This window comes from Lampris incognitus, chromosome 18, assembly GCF_029633865.1.
Source record: "Lampris incognitus isolate fLamInc1 chromosome 18, fLamInc1.hap2, whole genome shotgun sequence".
NCBI classification, from domain to species: Eukaryota; Metazoa; Chordata; class Actinopteri; order Lampriformes; family Lampridae; genus Lampris; species Lampris incognitus.
The window spans coordinates 2,787,820-2,801,928 of record NC_079228.1 but is presented as its reverse complement, the minus strand read 5'-3'; the positions used below and the strand labels follow the sequence as shown (position 1 = coordinate 2,801,928).

Genomic DNA, 14,109 nt, shown 5'->3' with positions numbered 1-14,109 from the left:
GTTCTGACGGCACGCCACTATACTGACCACTGCCCTGATCTACACAGTCCCGTATTACACTGACTGTCTGGTCTGTTCATATGTCATAAGTGTCATTTTCAGAATTAAAAAAATCTAGAAGTGTCCGGGTAGTGTAGTGGTCTATTTCGTTGACTACCAACACGGGGATCGCCGGTTCGAATCCCCGTATTACCTCCGGCTTGGTCAGGCATCTCTACAGACACAGTTGGCCGTGTCTGCGGATGGGAAGCCGGATGTGAGTAATGGGTATGTGTTCTGGTCGCTGCACTAGCGCCTCCTCTGGTCGGTCGGGATGCCTGTTCGGGGGACAAGGGGGAGCAGCGACCGGGCCGCTCGGAAGAGTGGAGTAATTGGCCAAGTACAATGGGGGGGGGGGTCTAGAGTTGAAATACCAATTTTGGTTATTTGTTTATAACCATTTCACACGAATAGATGGCTGAGCTAGAAAGATGCCCCCAATACTGCTGCTGCTGCCCTAAAGTAAACCGCCCTTTTATAAACCACTCTTTACTCTTTCCCCCCTTTTTCCTCTCAAATTGTACGCGGCCAACTACCCCACTCTTCCGAGCCGTCCCGGTCTCTGCTCCACCTCCTCTGCTGATCCAGGTGGGCTGCAGACTACCACATACCTCCTCCCATGCATGTGGAGTCACCAGCCGCTTCTTTTCACCCGACAGTGAGGAGTTTCACCAGGGGGGTGCAGCGCGTGGGAGGATCACGCTATTCCCCCCAGCCCCCCCCCGACCGACCAGAACACATACCCACATCCGGTTTCCACCCGCAGACACGGCCAGTTGTGTCTGTAGGGACGCCCGACCAAGCCGGAGGTAACACGGGGATTCGAACAGGCGATCGCCGCGTTGGTAGGCAACGGGATAGATCACTCCACTACCCGGACGGCCTTGTCTTTACACTTTTAAACTTACTCTCTTAACAGCCAAGATGTTAATCTAATTATTCTATGGATCAATTGTAGTGTAAACCAGAATGCTGTTGTGCCATATTTCTGTCAAGTATTACTTGTTAGTGAAGTACTGCGTGGCTTAGTTAGTGATTTCATTAGAAAAGCAATAATACAATACCTAAAGAGAGACTGGTTGGATGAATCAATACCTTTATGGACGTTTTCTGTAATCCCCCAATGCCTTTTGTGTATCCAACACTATGGTTTACAAATATTCAATGACGCAACTATTTATTTGTTATTCTCATATTACGTCACATATCACGTGACGGCAACACATCCGCCATGTTGGAGGACTCCAGTCCACAGCATACCGTGTTGCTGTCACTGCGACGCTAAGCGTCTTCTAAACAGTCTGCGTAACAGAATGTGATTCATTCACAACAGCCCTCGTGGTTCATATTTTACTATGGTTGAATTCTGCGCTGTTTCCGTGGTTTGAATCTGATCTTTTGCGCCGTTAGGCCAGAACTTTGTAAAATGTATTTTGCAAACTGTTTTTCGAAGAGTGGATCACAACTGCGACGTTTTATTTACGTACGTTTGTCAGATTTTCGCTTAAAATGTCGTTCTTGTAAACACAGCCCACAAGTCCAGTGTGAACAGTGGCTGCTGAGGTCCAGCTGTCCTCCAACATGGCGGAGCTGTTGTCAATGAAAAAGTCACGCGATTGAGAATAAATGTGCAGTCAGTGGAATCTCGTCTTGAAAAAAATTACACAAACCACATACGTTCAGAAAAATGAAGACCATGTGCTTCAGCTTATTAACACAACAAAGTCTATCCCCAAAACAATACATTTTTATTCACATACAGCAATTTGTCTAGACACCCACAGATCCTGACATTGCCACCCACCCACCCCCTTTTTATCTTCCCTACTGTGCTCTATGTACATGGACACCTTGCATAAAGCCTGCACTACCCTGTAAACAACTCTTAATCTGTAAATAACTTCTAAAAATTCTGATTTAACTTTTTTGCAAATACAGCTCCTGCCACATGGTCTCATGTTCAACTCTGGTGTTTTGATTGCGCCTTATTGCGCCTTACTTTCATTTTTATTTTTTCCCTCTTGCACCAACATACCAAGAGAAATTATTTGTATGTTCTTGTACTTGGCAATAAATCTGATTCTGATCCTGAGGATCACCAGAGTCCACAAATAGGGTACCTCGTGGTTGGTCTGTAGGCCAGTTAGAAGACTCATCTTTTGTAAATGAATATGCAATACTGTGTAGTGATGGAAAAGGTCTTATCTGGTCTCACCCATGTTAGTTTAATTGCGTCTGGGAATGTTCAAAAAGGAATGTTGGGCAGATGTCCATTAGGGCTCCTGGGTGTACCGTTGCACAACACTCCATTCATCTTGCCTTTGTGCATTACTTGTACATTGCGCTTGCTATTGCTGTTGTAAGGTGACTGGCATTCATGGAGGGCATCTTGTTCAGTTGGGGTGCCCTGATCAGAGTCCCTGACTGGAGTGTTAGCTTGCGGGGCTGTCTGATTGTGACACTGCTGCCTGATGCTGTACAGCACCATGGTGATCATAACACTGACACACAGAGTCAGAAGCACTGACACAACCACTAGCTCTGTCAGGAAACTGTAGCCCCGAGGCAAAAGGAGGTGTTCTCCATGCTGCAACTCCATATCTTTGTCCTCCAAGTCATCAAACCACATAGCACACTTCCTGCCTGCTTTCCTCGTGGTGACCTGTGACTCACTGGCTGATGTAGGCTCTGTTTGTCTTTGCCTTGTCTTTGTCCTTTCAGGCCAGGTCCCTAAAGAGGTAGGCAGTCCTTGCCCTGGCCTGACAGCTGCCTGTGTGGTGGGCAGGGGCCGGGTCTGAGGGCGAGAGTACGTGGCTGGGGTTTGCGGTGTGGGGCTGCTCTTCTGCTTGACCTGGTAGATGGCCAAGGTCTGCTGGTAGTTGTTCTCAATAGACAGGCACAGGTAATGTCCCATTGTAGCTGGAGTGGCCACAAAGTGCAGGCTTCCATCCTTCAGCTGTAGGTAGAGATCTGAGGAGAGGCGACTATTGGGACGCTCCCAGAGACGCTCGGCCAGGTGAGACATCTTTGGACACTGCAGTCGCACCACTTCATTCAGAGATACAGATACCAATTCACCTGAAGGACAGAAAGCTAGCATACAGATTACTTCTTACCAGTCTCTTCAAAAAACACTATGGGATGCAGTCCATTACTGTGGCAATATTGCAAAGTGAATATGGCATAATAAGTAATCAAAGTGTGCAGACTATACTGGCAGTTACAGCGATTCTTCAGCACTGGTCTACTACTTAACTAAGGCACAATAATAGATACACTCAGTTGCCATGCTGATATGTTTGAACAGTTGTTGGTACTAAGGGATCTAACATGTCGCAATAAAACATTTTGAATACCACTAAGCCACCACAATAGTGATGTGCGACTCAACCCACAACCCATGGGTACCACTGGTTGCCCCAGTGGTCGGGCGGGTCAAAAAGTGACAAAGCAGTACTCCGAATAAGTTATACATAACTCACAGAAACATTGCGTGCAATAGGCTAGGCTGTGAATTACTAGTCCGCCTTCTCCTCCTCTCTCCCTCTCTCTCTGTCTCTCTCACACACACACACCCTTTCTCTCTGTCTCTCTCTCGCTCATTCTGTCTGTCTGTCTGTCTGCCTGTCTCTCTCTCTCGCTCTCTCTCTCTCAAACACACTAACCCACGCAAGCAGCTTTTTCATCAATTTGCAATTGTGGTTTTGGTCATTGCATGTGTTTTACACTGTTGAGGCTTCACCTACGAGTTTTTTCCTTAAGTGGTATCCATAGCTTTTGTTTACACTGGCAAAACACTTTTCTTTTTTCTTTTCTTTTTGGTCAGAAAGAAGAGGCTTGTGTGTGTGTGTACTCCATGGATTGTCACCTTGTCAAGGTGGAGAAGCTTGCATGGTCCTGAGATCCCAAGAGCAATGCCGGCTGGAGCTATGCTCCTGGTAGGGTTGCCCATAGCGGTAAGGTCAAGGGGGAGGTCCCTGACAAAGAACAATCCAACCAAGACCTCAATGGCGGAACAGGCAGAGGAAGATGGTTGACTTTAGGGAAGCATCGCAATGGCTGGGAAGGCGAATGAAGGCTGCAGCAGAAACTGGCCACCAGTCGTCTTGGACTCCATGCCACTGGATCCTGACCCAGATCTGTCAAGGACCATGGGGTGGCTGTCCTTGCACCAGTCTCTCTACGTTAAACAAAGTCACGCACAGGCATCCTCCATAAAAGGAATCCACCCTAACATCCCGGATTAAGTTCTATGGCAACCGGCAAGTGGCGATGGGGGCAGCATTGTAAGGTCTGGAAGCCCCTAGTCATGAGCCGGCACATCAGGTGGTGGGTGCTAGATTCAGTCGCTGGGCTCTTGGAATGAGGTAGAAAGAGTCCTTTGGTGGCTATACCCACAACTGTGCAGTCCTCTTTAGGATCCACTCTGCTCACCCCACCTGGGGAAGGGGCTAGAAAAGATGCTCTAAAAATAGCTTGCCAAACCTCCTGACTGGACTACCATGTCCAGAGGGTTTACTACATGTGGTCAGAAACAGAAACATGAACTTTGGAGCGTGGAATGTGCGTACACTGATGAATAGTGCAACCAGTAACAGACCAGAGAGGAGAACCGCGATCATCGCTAGAGAACTGAAGAGACGCCAGATTGACATAGCTGTACTTTCTGAAACCCGACGGGCAGACGAAGGACAACTGAAGGAAAGGAAAATCTGCGGATGAGCCTAGGATTCATGGCGTTGGATTTGCCATCAGGAACCAGATCATCAGCCACTTGTTTTGAACTTCCTGTGGGGATCAGTGAGCATCTCATGACCATCTGTCTAGTGCTTGTCAACAAACAGATGGCAACAGTTGTAAGTGCATGTGCCCCTACTTTAGACTCTGAAGAGGAAGTAAAAGAGACCTCCTATGCCTTCTTAGATTAGACACTGTCAAGAATCCTCAAGGAGGATAATATTATGATTATTCTCCTAGGACGGTCGGGCCAGGGTTGGCCGGGATCAACGCCTCTTGAAGGGCACTGTAGGAAAGGAAGCCATCGGGAACATCAACTCCAATGGAGTTCTGCTTCTTAGCAAATGTGCTCAGTACAACCTCACCGTCACTAACATTCTGTTTCACTACATCGTATAAGCTGCAGCTATCCAACTAGCTAAACTCTTTCTTGCAAAATGATGACTTGAGTCATAGTAAGCTTTACTCGCTGTTTACTGTGGCTCTTTACACCATCTTACACAGACAGAGTGAAAACGGAAACTAAAACAATATAAACAATCGCCATTTTCTTGGCAGTATGCGTTTTTTCAAATGCAAATACATGTAAACAACACCCCTCTAATTGCAAACAATTCAAATGCTTTTTCATATAAATAACTTTTTTAACATTTTTAATATAAATAACTTTTTTAAAAAGCTCCTCGGTGGCAAGATGCCGGGTGTGGATGAGATTCGCCCTGAGATGCTGAAGGTCCTGGACATTGTTGAGCTGTCTTGTTTGACACGCTTCTTCAGTGTCACGTGGAGGTCGGGGACAGTACCTGTGGAGTGGCAGACTGGGCTAGTGGTTCCCATATTTAAAAAGGGGGACCGGAGGGTGTGCTCCAATTAACAGGGCATCACATTGCTCATGCTCCCTGGGAAAGTCTACTCTAGGGTGCGGGAAAGGAGGCTCTGACCAATTGTCGAACCTCGGATCCAGAAGAAACAATGAGGATTCCATCCTGGCCGTGGAACAACGGACCAACTCTTTACCCTTGCGGAAGTGCTGAGGGGGGCATGGGAGTTTGACTAGCCAGTCTACATGTGGACTTAGAGAACGCTTACGACCGTGTACCCCGGGGCACACTGTGGGGGGTACTGCGGGAGTATGGGGTACCGGGGCAGTTGCTACAAGCTATCTGGTCCTTGTATAACCAAAGTGAGAGCTGTGTCCGAATTCTCGGCACAAAGTTAAACACATTTTCAGTGGGTGTCGGACTCCGCCAAGGTTGTCTCTTGCTTCCGATTCTGTTTGTGATATTCATGGACAGGATCTCAAGGCACAGCCAAGGTGAGGAGTGTGTCCATTTTGGGAACGTCTGCTTTTCGCTGATGATGTGTTTTTTTGTTTTTTTTGGCTTCATCAGAACACGACCTCCAGCGCGCACTGGGGCGGTTTGCAGCTGAGTGTGAAATGGCCGGGATGAGAGTCAGCACCTCCTCGCCTGAGGCCATGCTCCTCTACCGGAAAATGGCGAATTGCTCCCTCCAGGTTGGGGATGAGTTCTTGCCTCAAGTGAAGGAGTTCAAGTATCTCGGGGATCACTTTCCCCTACCTTGGCAGCCTTCTCTCCTCAAAAGCTGACAGCGAGTCTATGGTCAACCATTGCCCTCCTTGTGCCAGTGGTGCTTATGCCACACTTCGGAAAATAGTCTTTGAGGACTGAGACCTAAAGGCCCAAACAAAACTCCTGGTCTACAGAGCTGTTCTCCCCACTCTGCTGTATAGAGCAGAATCATGAACCTCCTACATCAAGCACCTGAGAGCCCTGGAACAATACCACCAAAGATCCTTACGAAAGATCCTGAGGATCAGCTGGAAGAACAGACGCACCAACATCAGCATTCTGGAAGGAGCCAACATGGCTAGCATCACCACCACAATAATGCAGCACCAACTCAGATGGACAGGCCATATCATCCGCATGTCCAACAAACGTCTCCCCAAACAGATCCTGTACTCCCAGTTGAAGGAAGCTCAATGGGCTCCTGGTGGGCAAAAGAAACATTTCAAGGACAATATCAAGACATGTCTGAAGAAAATCAACATCACATCGAGCAACTGGGAACGCATTGCACTGGATAGGCAGTCCTGGAAGAAATCCATGCAGGGAGGCGCTGCAAGTCATGAAATGGAACTCCATTGTGCCTCAGAGAGAAAGTGACAGCACCGCAAGGAGAGAGAGAAAAAGGCTCAACCACCATCACCAAACACCACCACTTTCCCCTGTCCACACTGCACCAAAGTATGTGGATCGTGTATCGGCCTCTACAGCCATCTGAAACCCACAAGTAGACAACCCAATGGAGAGGACAGTCATACTCACTTCGAGCGACCGCCGATGATGATGATGATGATGATGATGATGATGTGTGTGTGTGTGTGTGTGTGTGTGAGAGAGGGAGAAAGAGAGAGAGAGAGAGCGAGAGAGAGACAGAGAGAGAGAGAGAGAGAGAGAGAGAAGGAGAGAGAAAGAGTTAATGTCGTTACTTGTTTTGCTGCTATTCAAAAATAAAGAACACCATTTGGAAAAATGTGTCTGTTTATTTAGCAGCCTATACCCAGATGTCATTAGGCTACTACAAAATAGGCTATGGCTTGCAATCAGTGTGTTATGCTGGGCAAACAGCTCAAAAAGGAAATAGTGCAAAACTGGTTATTTTGCTGTAGCCTATAGGCTAAACTTTGGAGGTTTGTGGGTCGGGTCTGGTTCAGGTGGTTAATTAACATATTTTAGTGGATCCAGCTGGGCAGATTGGCTCTCATAACGGGTCGGGCAGGTGCAGGTATTAAAAAAACCCTAAACCATGCATCACTACACCGCGACAATAAACTATGTGACTCCCTGTTTGGTTATGTTATGTTAGGTTAAAGATTCGGCGAGAGTTTCGCAAATCCAGGGTTACTATCTAGACACAACCCTTCTCGCCTTGGCCTACCCACATGTGAAAATGTCACCTCTGATGAACAATAAAGCTTTCTGAGTCTGACTCACAATTTCACGTTCGATGTGCTAACGTTAACCACTAATATTACAATATCAGAAATGGCAGAAAGCGACTCACCCATGAACATCATCACTCCTGACCATTTAAGAAGCGATATGAGGAAAGTTTCTGGATTTCCGCCAACAAACGGAAAAATAATAAATAAAGATTGGTAATGTTGGAATGGATGTGTGTGCAAGAGACCAGGTGGAAGGGGAGTAAGGCCAGGAGCATCGGAGGTGGGTTCAAACTCTTCTACCATGGTGCGAATGGGAGGAGAAATGGGGTAGGGGTAATTCTGAAGGAAGAGTATGTCAAGAGTGTGTTGGAGGTGAAGAGAGTGTCAGACAGAGTGATGAGTATGAAGCTGGAAATCGAAGGTGTATTGACGAATGTTATCAACGCATATGCCCCGCAAGTTGGGTGTGAGATGGAAGAAAAAGAAGAATTCTGGAGTGAGTTGGACGATGTGGTGGAGAGGGTAGCCAAGGAGGAGAGAGTGGTGATTGGAGCAGAATTCAATGGACATGTTAGTGAAGGGAACAGAGGTGATGAGGAGGTGATGGGTAGGTATGGTGTCAAGAAGAGAAATGTGGAAGGACAGATGGTGGTGGATTTTGTGAAAAGGATGGAAATGGCTGTGGTGTATACATATTTCAAGAAGAGGGAGGAACACAGGGTGACGTACAAGAGTGGAGGAAAGTGCACACAGGTGGACTATATCTTATGTAGAAGGCGCCATCTAAAAGGGATTGGAGACTGCAAGGTGGTGACAGGGGAGAACGTAGCTAGGAAGCATCGGATGGTGGTCTGTAGGATGACTTTGGAGACCAGGAAGAGGAAGAGAGTGAAGGCAGAGCCAAGGATCAAATGGTGGAAGTTGAAGAAGGAAGACTGTTGTGTGGCGTTCAGGGAGGAGTTAAGACAGGCAGTAGGTGGTAGTAAAGAGTTGCCAGATGGCTGGGCAACCACTGCAGAAATAGTGAGGGAGACAGCTAGGAAGGTACTTGGTGTGTCATCAGGACAGAGGAAGGAAGACAAGGAGACTTGGTGGTGGAATGAGGAAGTACAGCAAAGTATACAGAGGAAGACGTTGGCAAAGAAGAAGTGGGACAGAGATATGAAGAAAGTAGACAGGAGTACAAGGAGATGCAGCATAAAGTGAAGAGAGAGGTGGCAAAGGAAAAGGTGTATGGTGGGTTGTATGAGAGAAGAGACACTTAGGAAGGAGAAAGGACTTGTACCGATTGCTAGAACGAGGGATCAAGCTGGGAGGGATGTGCAGCAGGTTAGGGTGATCAAGGATAGAGATGGAAATGTGCTGACAAGTGAGGAGAGTGTGTTGACAAGGTGGAAGGAGTACTCTGAGGGGCTGATTAATGAAGAAATTAAGAGCAAGAGAAGGTTGGATGATGTGGCGATAGCGAATAGGGCAGTGCGCTGAATTAGTAAGGAGGAAGTGAGGGAAGCTATGAAGAGGATGAAGAGTGGAAAGGCAGTTGGTCCTGATGACATACCTGTGGAGGCATGGAGATGTTTAGGAGAGATGGCAGTGAAGTTTTTAACTAGATTGTTTAATACAATCTTGGAAAGTGAGAGGATGCCTGAGGAGTGGAGAAGAAGCATACTGGTACCGATTTTCAAGAACAAGGGCGATGTGCAGAACTGTAGCAACTACAGAGGTATAAAGTTGATCAGCCACAGCATAAAGATATGGGAAAGAGTAATAGAAGCTAGGTTAAGAGGAGAGGTGACGATTAGCGAGCAGCAGTATGGTTTCATGTCACAAAAGAGCACCACAGATGTGATGTTTGCTTTGAGAATGTTGATTGAGAAGTATAGAGAAGGCCAGAAGGAGTTATATTTTCTCACTGTAGATTTAGAGAAAGCATATGACAGGGTGCCGAGAGAGGAGGTGTGGTATTGTATGGGAAAGTTGGGAGTGGCAGAGACGTTTGTAGGAGTGGTGCAGGAATGTATGAGGGCAGTGTGACAGTGGTGAGGTGTGCGGTTGGAATGACAGATGGGTTGAAGGTGGAGGTGGGATTACATTAAGGTTTAGCTTTGAGCCCTTTCTTGTTTGCAAAGGTGATGGACAGGTTGGTGGACAAGATCAGGCAGGATTCTCCGTGGACTATGATGTTTGCGGAGAACATTGTGATCCGTAGCGAGAGTAGGGTGCAGGTTGATGAAAGTCTGGAGAGGTGGAGGTATGCACGGAAGAGAAGAGGACTGAAAGTCAGTAGGAGCAGGATGGAATACATATGCGTGAATGAAAGGGAGGACCGTGGAGTGGTGAGGATGCAAGGAGTAGAAGTGACGATGGCGACTTCCGGTTATGGCGAGGGACTAGGGGGTCGCACATCTCAAGCTCTGCAGCTACCGTGTAAATTAATCCTACAATACTAATCCGAATCTTGTCTAAAGTCACGCAATACGTGTATAAGAGTACCCAGAACTAAAATGTCAGGGAAAAATCCGAAAGAAAAGGCAAAGAGAGAAAAAGAGAAGGAGAAAAGGAAATCGCGACACGAGGAAGAGGCTGAGAAGGTTAGCGACGCCATGCAGGTTGAAAATATGGCTAACGAAGGAGACGACCACGAGGAAGAAGATGACGAAATGTTAGACACAGATAAGAATAGCAACCTAGATATCATGAAAGCCATACAGTCTTTGAAAAGTGGACTTTACAAGAAAATTGATGGAGTGCAAGCGACAATTGCGGATGTAAAGAAACAAATACAGGAATGCACGGGCCGCATGGAACAGGCCGAACAACGGATTTCTGACGTGGAGGACGACGTTAAGAAGCTAACACCCCGAGTTAGCACGCTGGAAAGCACCGTCAAAAGCCTTACTGACAAAGTGCAGGACTTGGAATGCAGGAGTCGGCGACATAACGTAAGGTTGGTGGCCTACCGGAGAAAGAAGAGGGCCAGGATGCACCTGCATTTTTGGAGAAGTGGTTGCCGGAGGCTCTGAACATGGATCCGCGGGAGGGCTTGGTGGTGGAGCGGGCTCATAGAATCGGCGCTCCGGTAGACTCTCGCACGGGTTGTCCAAGGACATTGATCATGAGGTTCATGAACTTTAAGGACAGGGAGCGAGTACTAAAGGCAGCCAAAACCAAGGGACAGGTCCTTTACAAGAACACGCCGGTCCGTTTTCACATCGACCTCTCTGCTGGGGTGCACAAGATGCAGCGCGACTACGATCAGGTCCGAAAGAAGCTGAGAGACCGGGGATCCACAAGCACAGAATCATCTTTCCAGCCCGGCTCCTGGTAACACACGACGAGAGACCCCACACCTTTCAAACCCCAGCAGAAGTGGAGCGGTTTATTCAATCCCTCGGATAAGGACTGATGCAGTTGGCTATTAAGCTCACTTTATTTTATTTTATTTCCATTTACACGAAAGATGTAGCTATGTGTTCGGACTGTCGCCATTTTGTTTTTGTTTAGGCTTTATTTTTCTACCTGGACAGGACGGAGTCTGGTTTATAGCTAGACTATTCAGCTTTTGTGGAATGCACTTAACCCTGAATGAGAGACAATGTCCAAGCACCAGCCGAAATGACGTGGGCACATCCAAGTAGGCCTAGACCTAAGGGACAGAGAGAGTCATCATCGGTTTATGCGCCTGTCGGAGGAAGGAAGGCCCAATGCATCGCGGACTCTTGTGACCAGGCTACAGATTTTTCCCTCTCCTCGTCTCCCAGTCTACATGCACGGGTTCCAGGTTTGTGTATGTGTTCGGGTGGTTAATTTTATATATGCCTACATGTTGTAAGCGTTGAACAGTTCATTACTGAGGTTATGTGGGATTAGTATTTAGAAAAAGTAAGATAGCGTACTGGAGCGAGGAGAAAAGAAAAGGTAGAGAAACTCGTTTTAGCGCTAGTTAAACGTGGGATGGGAGGGGATGTCCAGAGTTCCTGGACTTTAGGTTCGTATGGGGTTGAGGGTGCGTTTTTGTGGTTTCATTTTATTATTTATTCTTTCATCAGTGGGTGTGGTTTGTCAAAGTACTTCTTCACTACGGTTCCTAATATAACATACCGGAATCAATGTCAGAGAGTTGCAAGGTAAAATTTACTTGGTGGAATTGTAGGGGTTTGATCAAACTCACAAAGGTGAAGCAGGTAATGAGCAGGATAAAATCCTTGAAATCAAAAATCGTTTTTTTACAAGAAACACACATGGTGGATGAGGATGTTCCCAAAATAGCAAGACGATGGCAGGGTCAAGTGTTGTCTGCTCCTTACACCACTCATGCTAGAGGGGTTATGATACTAATTCATAAATCGGTTCCATTACGGGTACAGCATGTAGTTAAGGACCCTGCAGGGAGGTATATTATAGTCCAGGGTAGGTTATTATCTGAAACCTTAACTTTGATAAATGTTTACGGCCCCAATGAAGATGACTCTAAATTCTATGATAGTCTGTTTTTGACTGCTTCAAATCATCCTGGGAAATACATAATAGCTGGTGACTTTAACTGTACGTTAGATCCTTCAAAAGACAGGTCAACTGGTTTAGATGATACCCACAGTAAGTCCAGGAAGACGATACACCATTTTATGAAGGAACTGAATTTGTTTGATGTTTGGAGGCATGGTAAACCGAACGCAGTAGAATATTCCTGCTATTCCGGTACTCATAGAACTCACTCACGCATACACTACTTTTTGGTTTCAGCGCTACTTGTCTCCAAAATAGATGAATGTCATTATAGTAGTATAGTTCTGTCTGACCACGCTGCATAGTCCATGGGCCAGACGATATTTCGGTACACTCAAGGTGGCAAAACTTACTTATAATTTTTGAAAGGATCCATGTCTGTAGATGATATTTTGGTATGATAACCATTCCTGAGTGGCAGCTGTATCACAGTTATCAGCTCATGAAGTTAACCACCCGCTAAACTAAATTGCATTTTAGACGCTGGTGCATATCCTGGTTTAGCCTCATGGTCAGGACATTTTTCAATGTTCTATAATATTGTCTTTGGTATCATTTTAAAGGGGACCTTCTTAGCTTTCATTCAAGCCCTGTTGTGGATATTTCTCACAAATATAGAGGTCACTTGAGCTCTTCAACCCGTCAATAACACACATCTCTCTGCAATTTTCGCCTAAACTATATACTTTCTTTTAGCCCTGTGGCATCTAGGAATATCAGGGACACAAAACACAAACACTGGAATACTCACAGGACTGTAAAGATTCAGGAAATGTATAATATACCCATACTATTTCATTGTGTGAGGTGATTGTGAGCCCTAAATGAGAACTAGACCAAAGCCAGTTAGGTCACAAACTGGTCTCTATACATTTGTTTAAATACACAATCAAAATACATGATAAAAAGGAATACCATAGTGAGGTAATGAACTATTTTAATATTTTAAACAACATTGACATTTACATATACTTAGTCAATGATACATGTAATCCCATATCATTAGTGGGTATATGTAATGGTAATGGGTAGGGTAATGGGTATATGTGAATATGGTTACATTATTGTTATCAAGCTCTGGGTAACCAAGTCCAGAATCAACATCCTGTGCATCAATAGACTACTACCACAGTAATACCATCAGAATCATCACACTGTCATTCATCAAACTGCTCGTTTCTCTCATCATCTGACTCCCCAAGTTCAAAGTCCAGTTCTGGACCATCCTGCTGTTTTTGGTTACTGCAGGTCTGTAACCTGCACATGTCTGTGCATGGAAGTCCATTTGACAGGCACATGCAGCTTGGCATTTTGCATGAATGCACACACTTGCATGTTAGCATTTCCAAGACCACATCTGGTGCAGGTGGGGAGCGCATCCAGTAAATGGCCAGCTTGCCTTCATCGTCTGTCCATCCATACTCAGTAGGGCTTGGCACCACAGGGTTAGCCTGCAGACAGCACTTCCATATTGCTGCCTGATAGTTGGCTCGTTGAACATGCATAAAGAGACAGTCTCTACATGGTGGCAGCTGGCTGGACTCAACCTCTCCCCTTTTGGTGCAGAAGAGCTGGTAACGCAGTTTGTTCACCTCAGCAGTGCTGCTATTAGCAACATACATCCGACAGGTGAACTGCTCAATTTTATGGAACAGCTCATCACTCACATTCCATGTCTGTCCCAGTTGACTAAAAGTCTCTTGGCAGGAAGTGTGCTTTCTCACTATCTTCAGGGCATTCAGCTTCCCTCGACCAGCGAATGCACTGACAGTGTCGCAGCCTGTGAAGGCATGTAAGCCAATTAGGCTGTCACAGATGCTGTCTCCAAGTGAACTTGCCAGTTTGGTGATGTCGAC

At 46.3% G+C, this 14,109-nt stretch overlaps 1 protein-coding gene across 1 annotated transcript in view; it reads right to left on the bottom strand.

Moving 5' to 3' along the window:
* Positions 1-1,850: 1,850 nt before the first annotated feature.
* sema4ab (sema domain, immunoglobulin domain (Ig), transmembrane domain (TM) and short cytoplasmic domain, (semaphorin) 4Ab) overlaps positions 1,851-14,109 on the bottom strand; it is a 375,735-nt gene continuing 363,476 nt past the window's right edge. Inside the window, exon 14 of the mRNA XM_056298286.1 lies at positions 1,851-3,117. Coding sequence (XP_056154261.1) covers positions 2,285-3,117 — 833 coding nt within the window. The 3' untranslated portion in view covers positions 1,851-2,284. The remainder of the gene's footprint in view (positions 3,118-14,109) is intronic.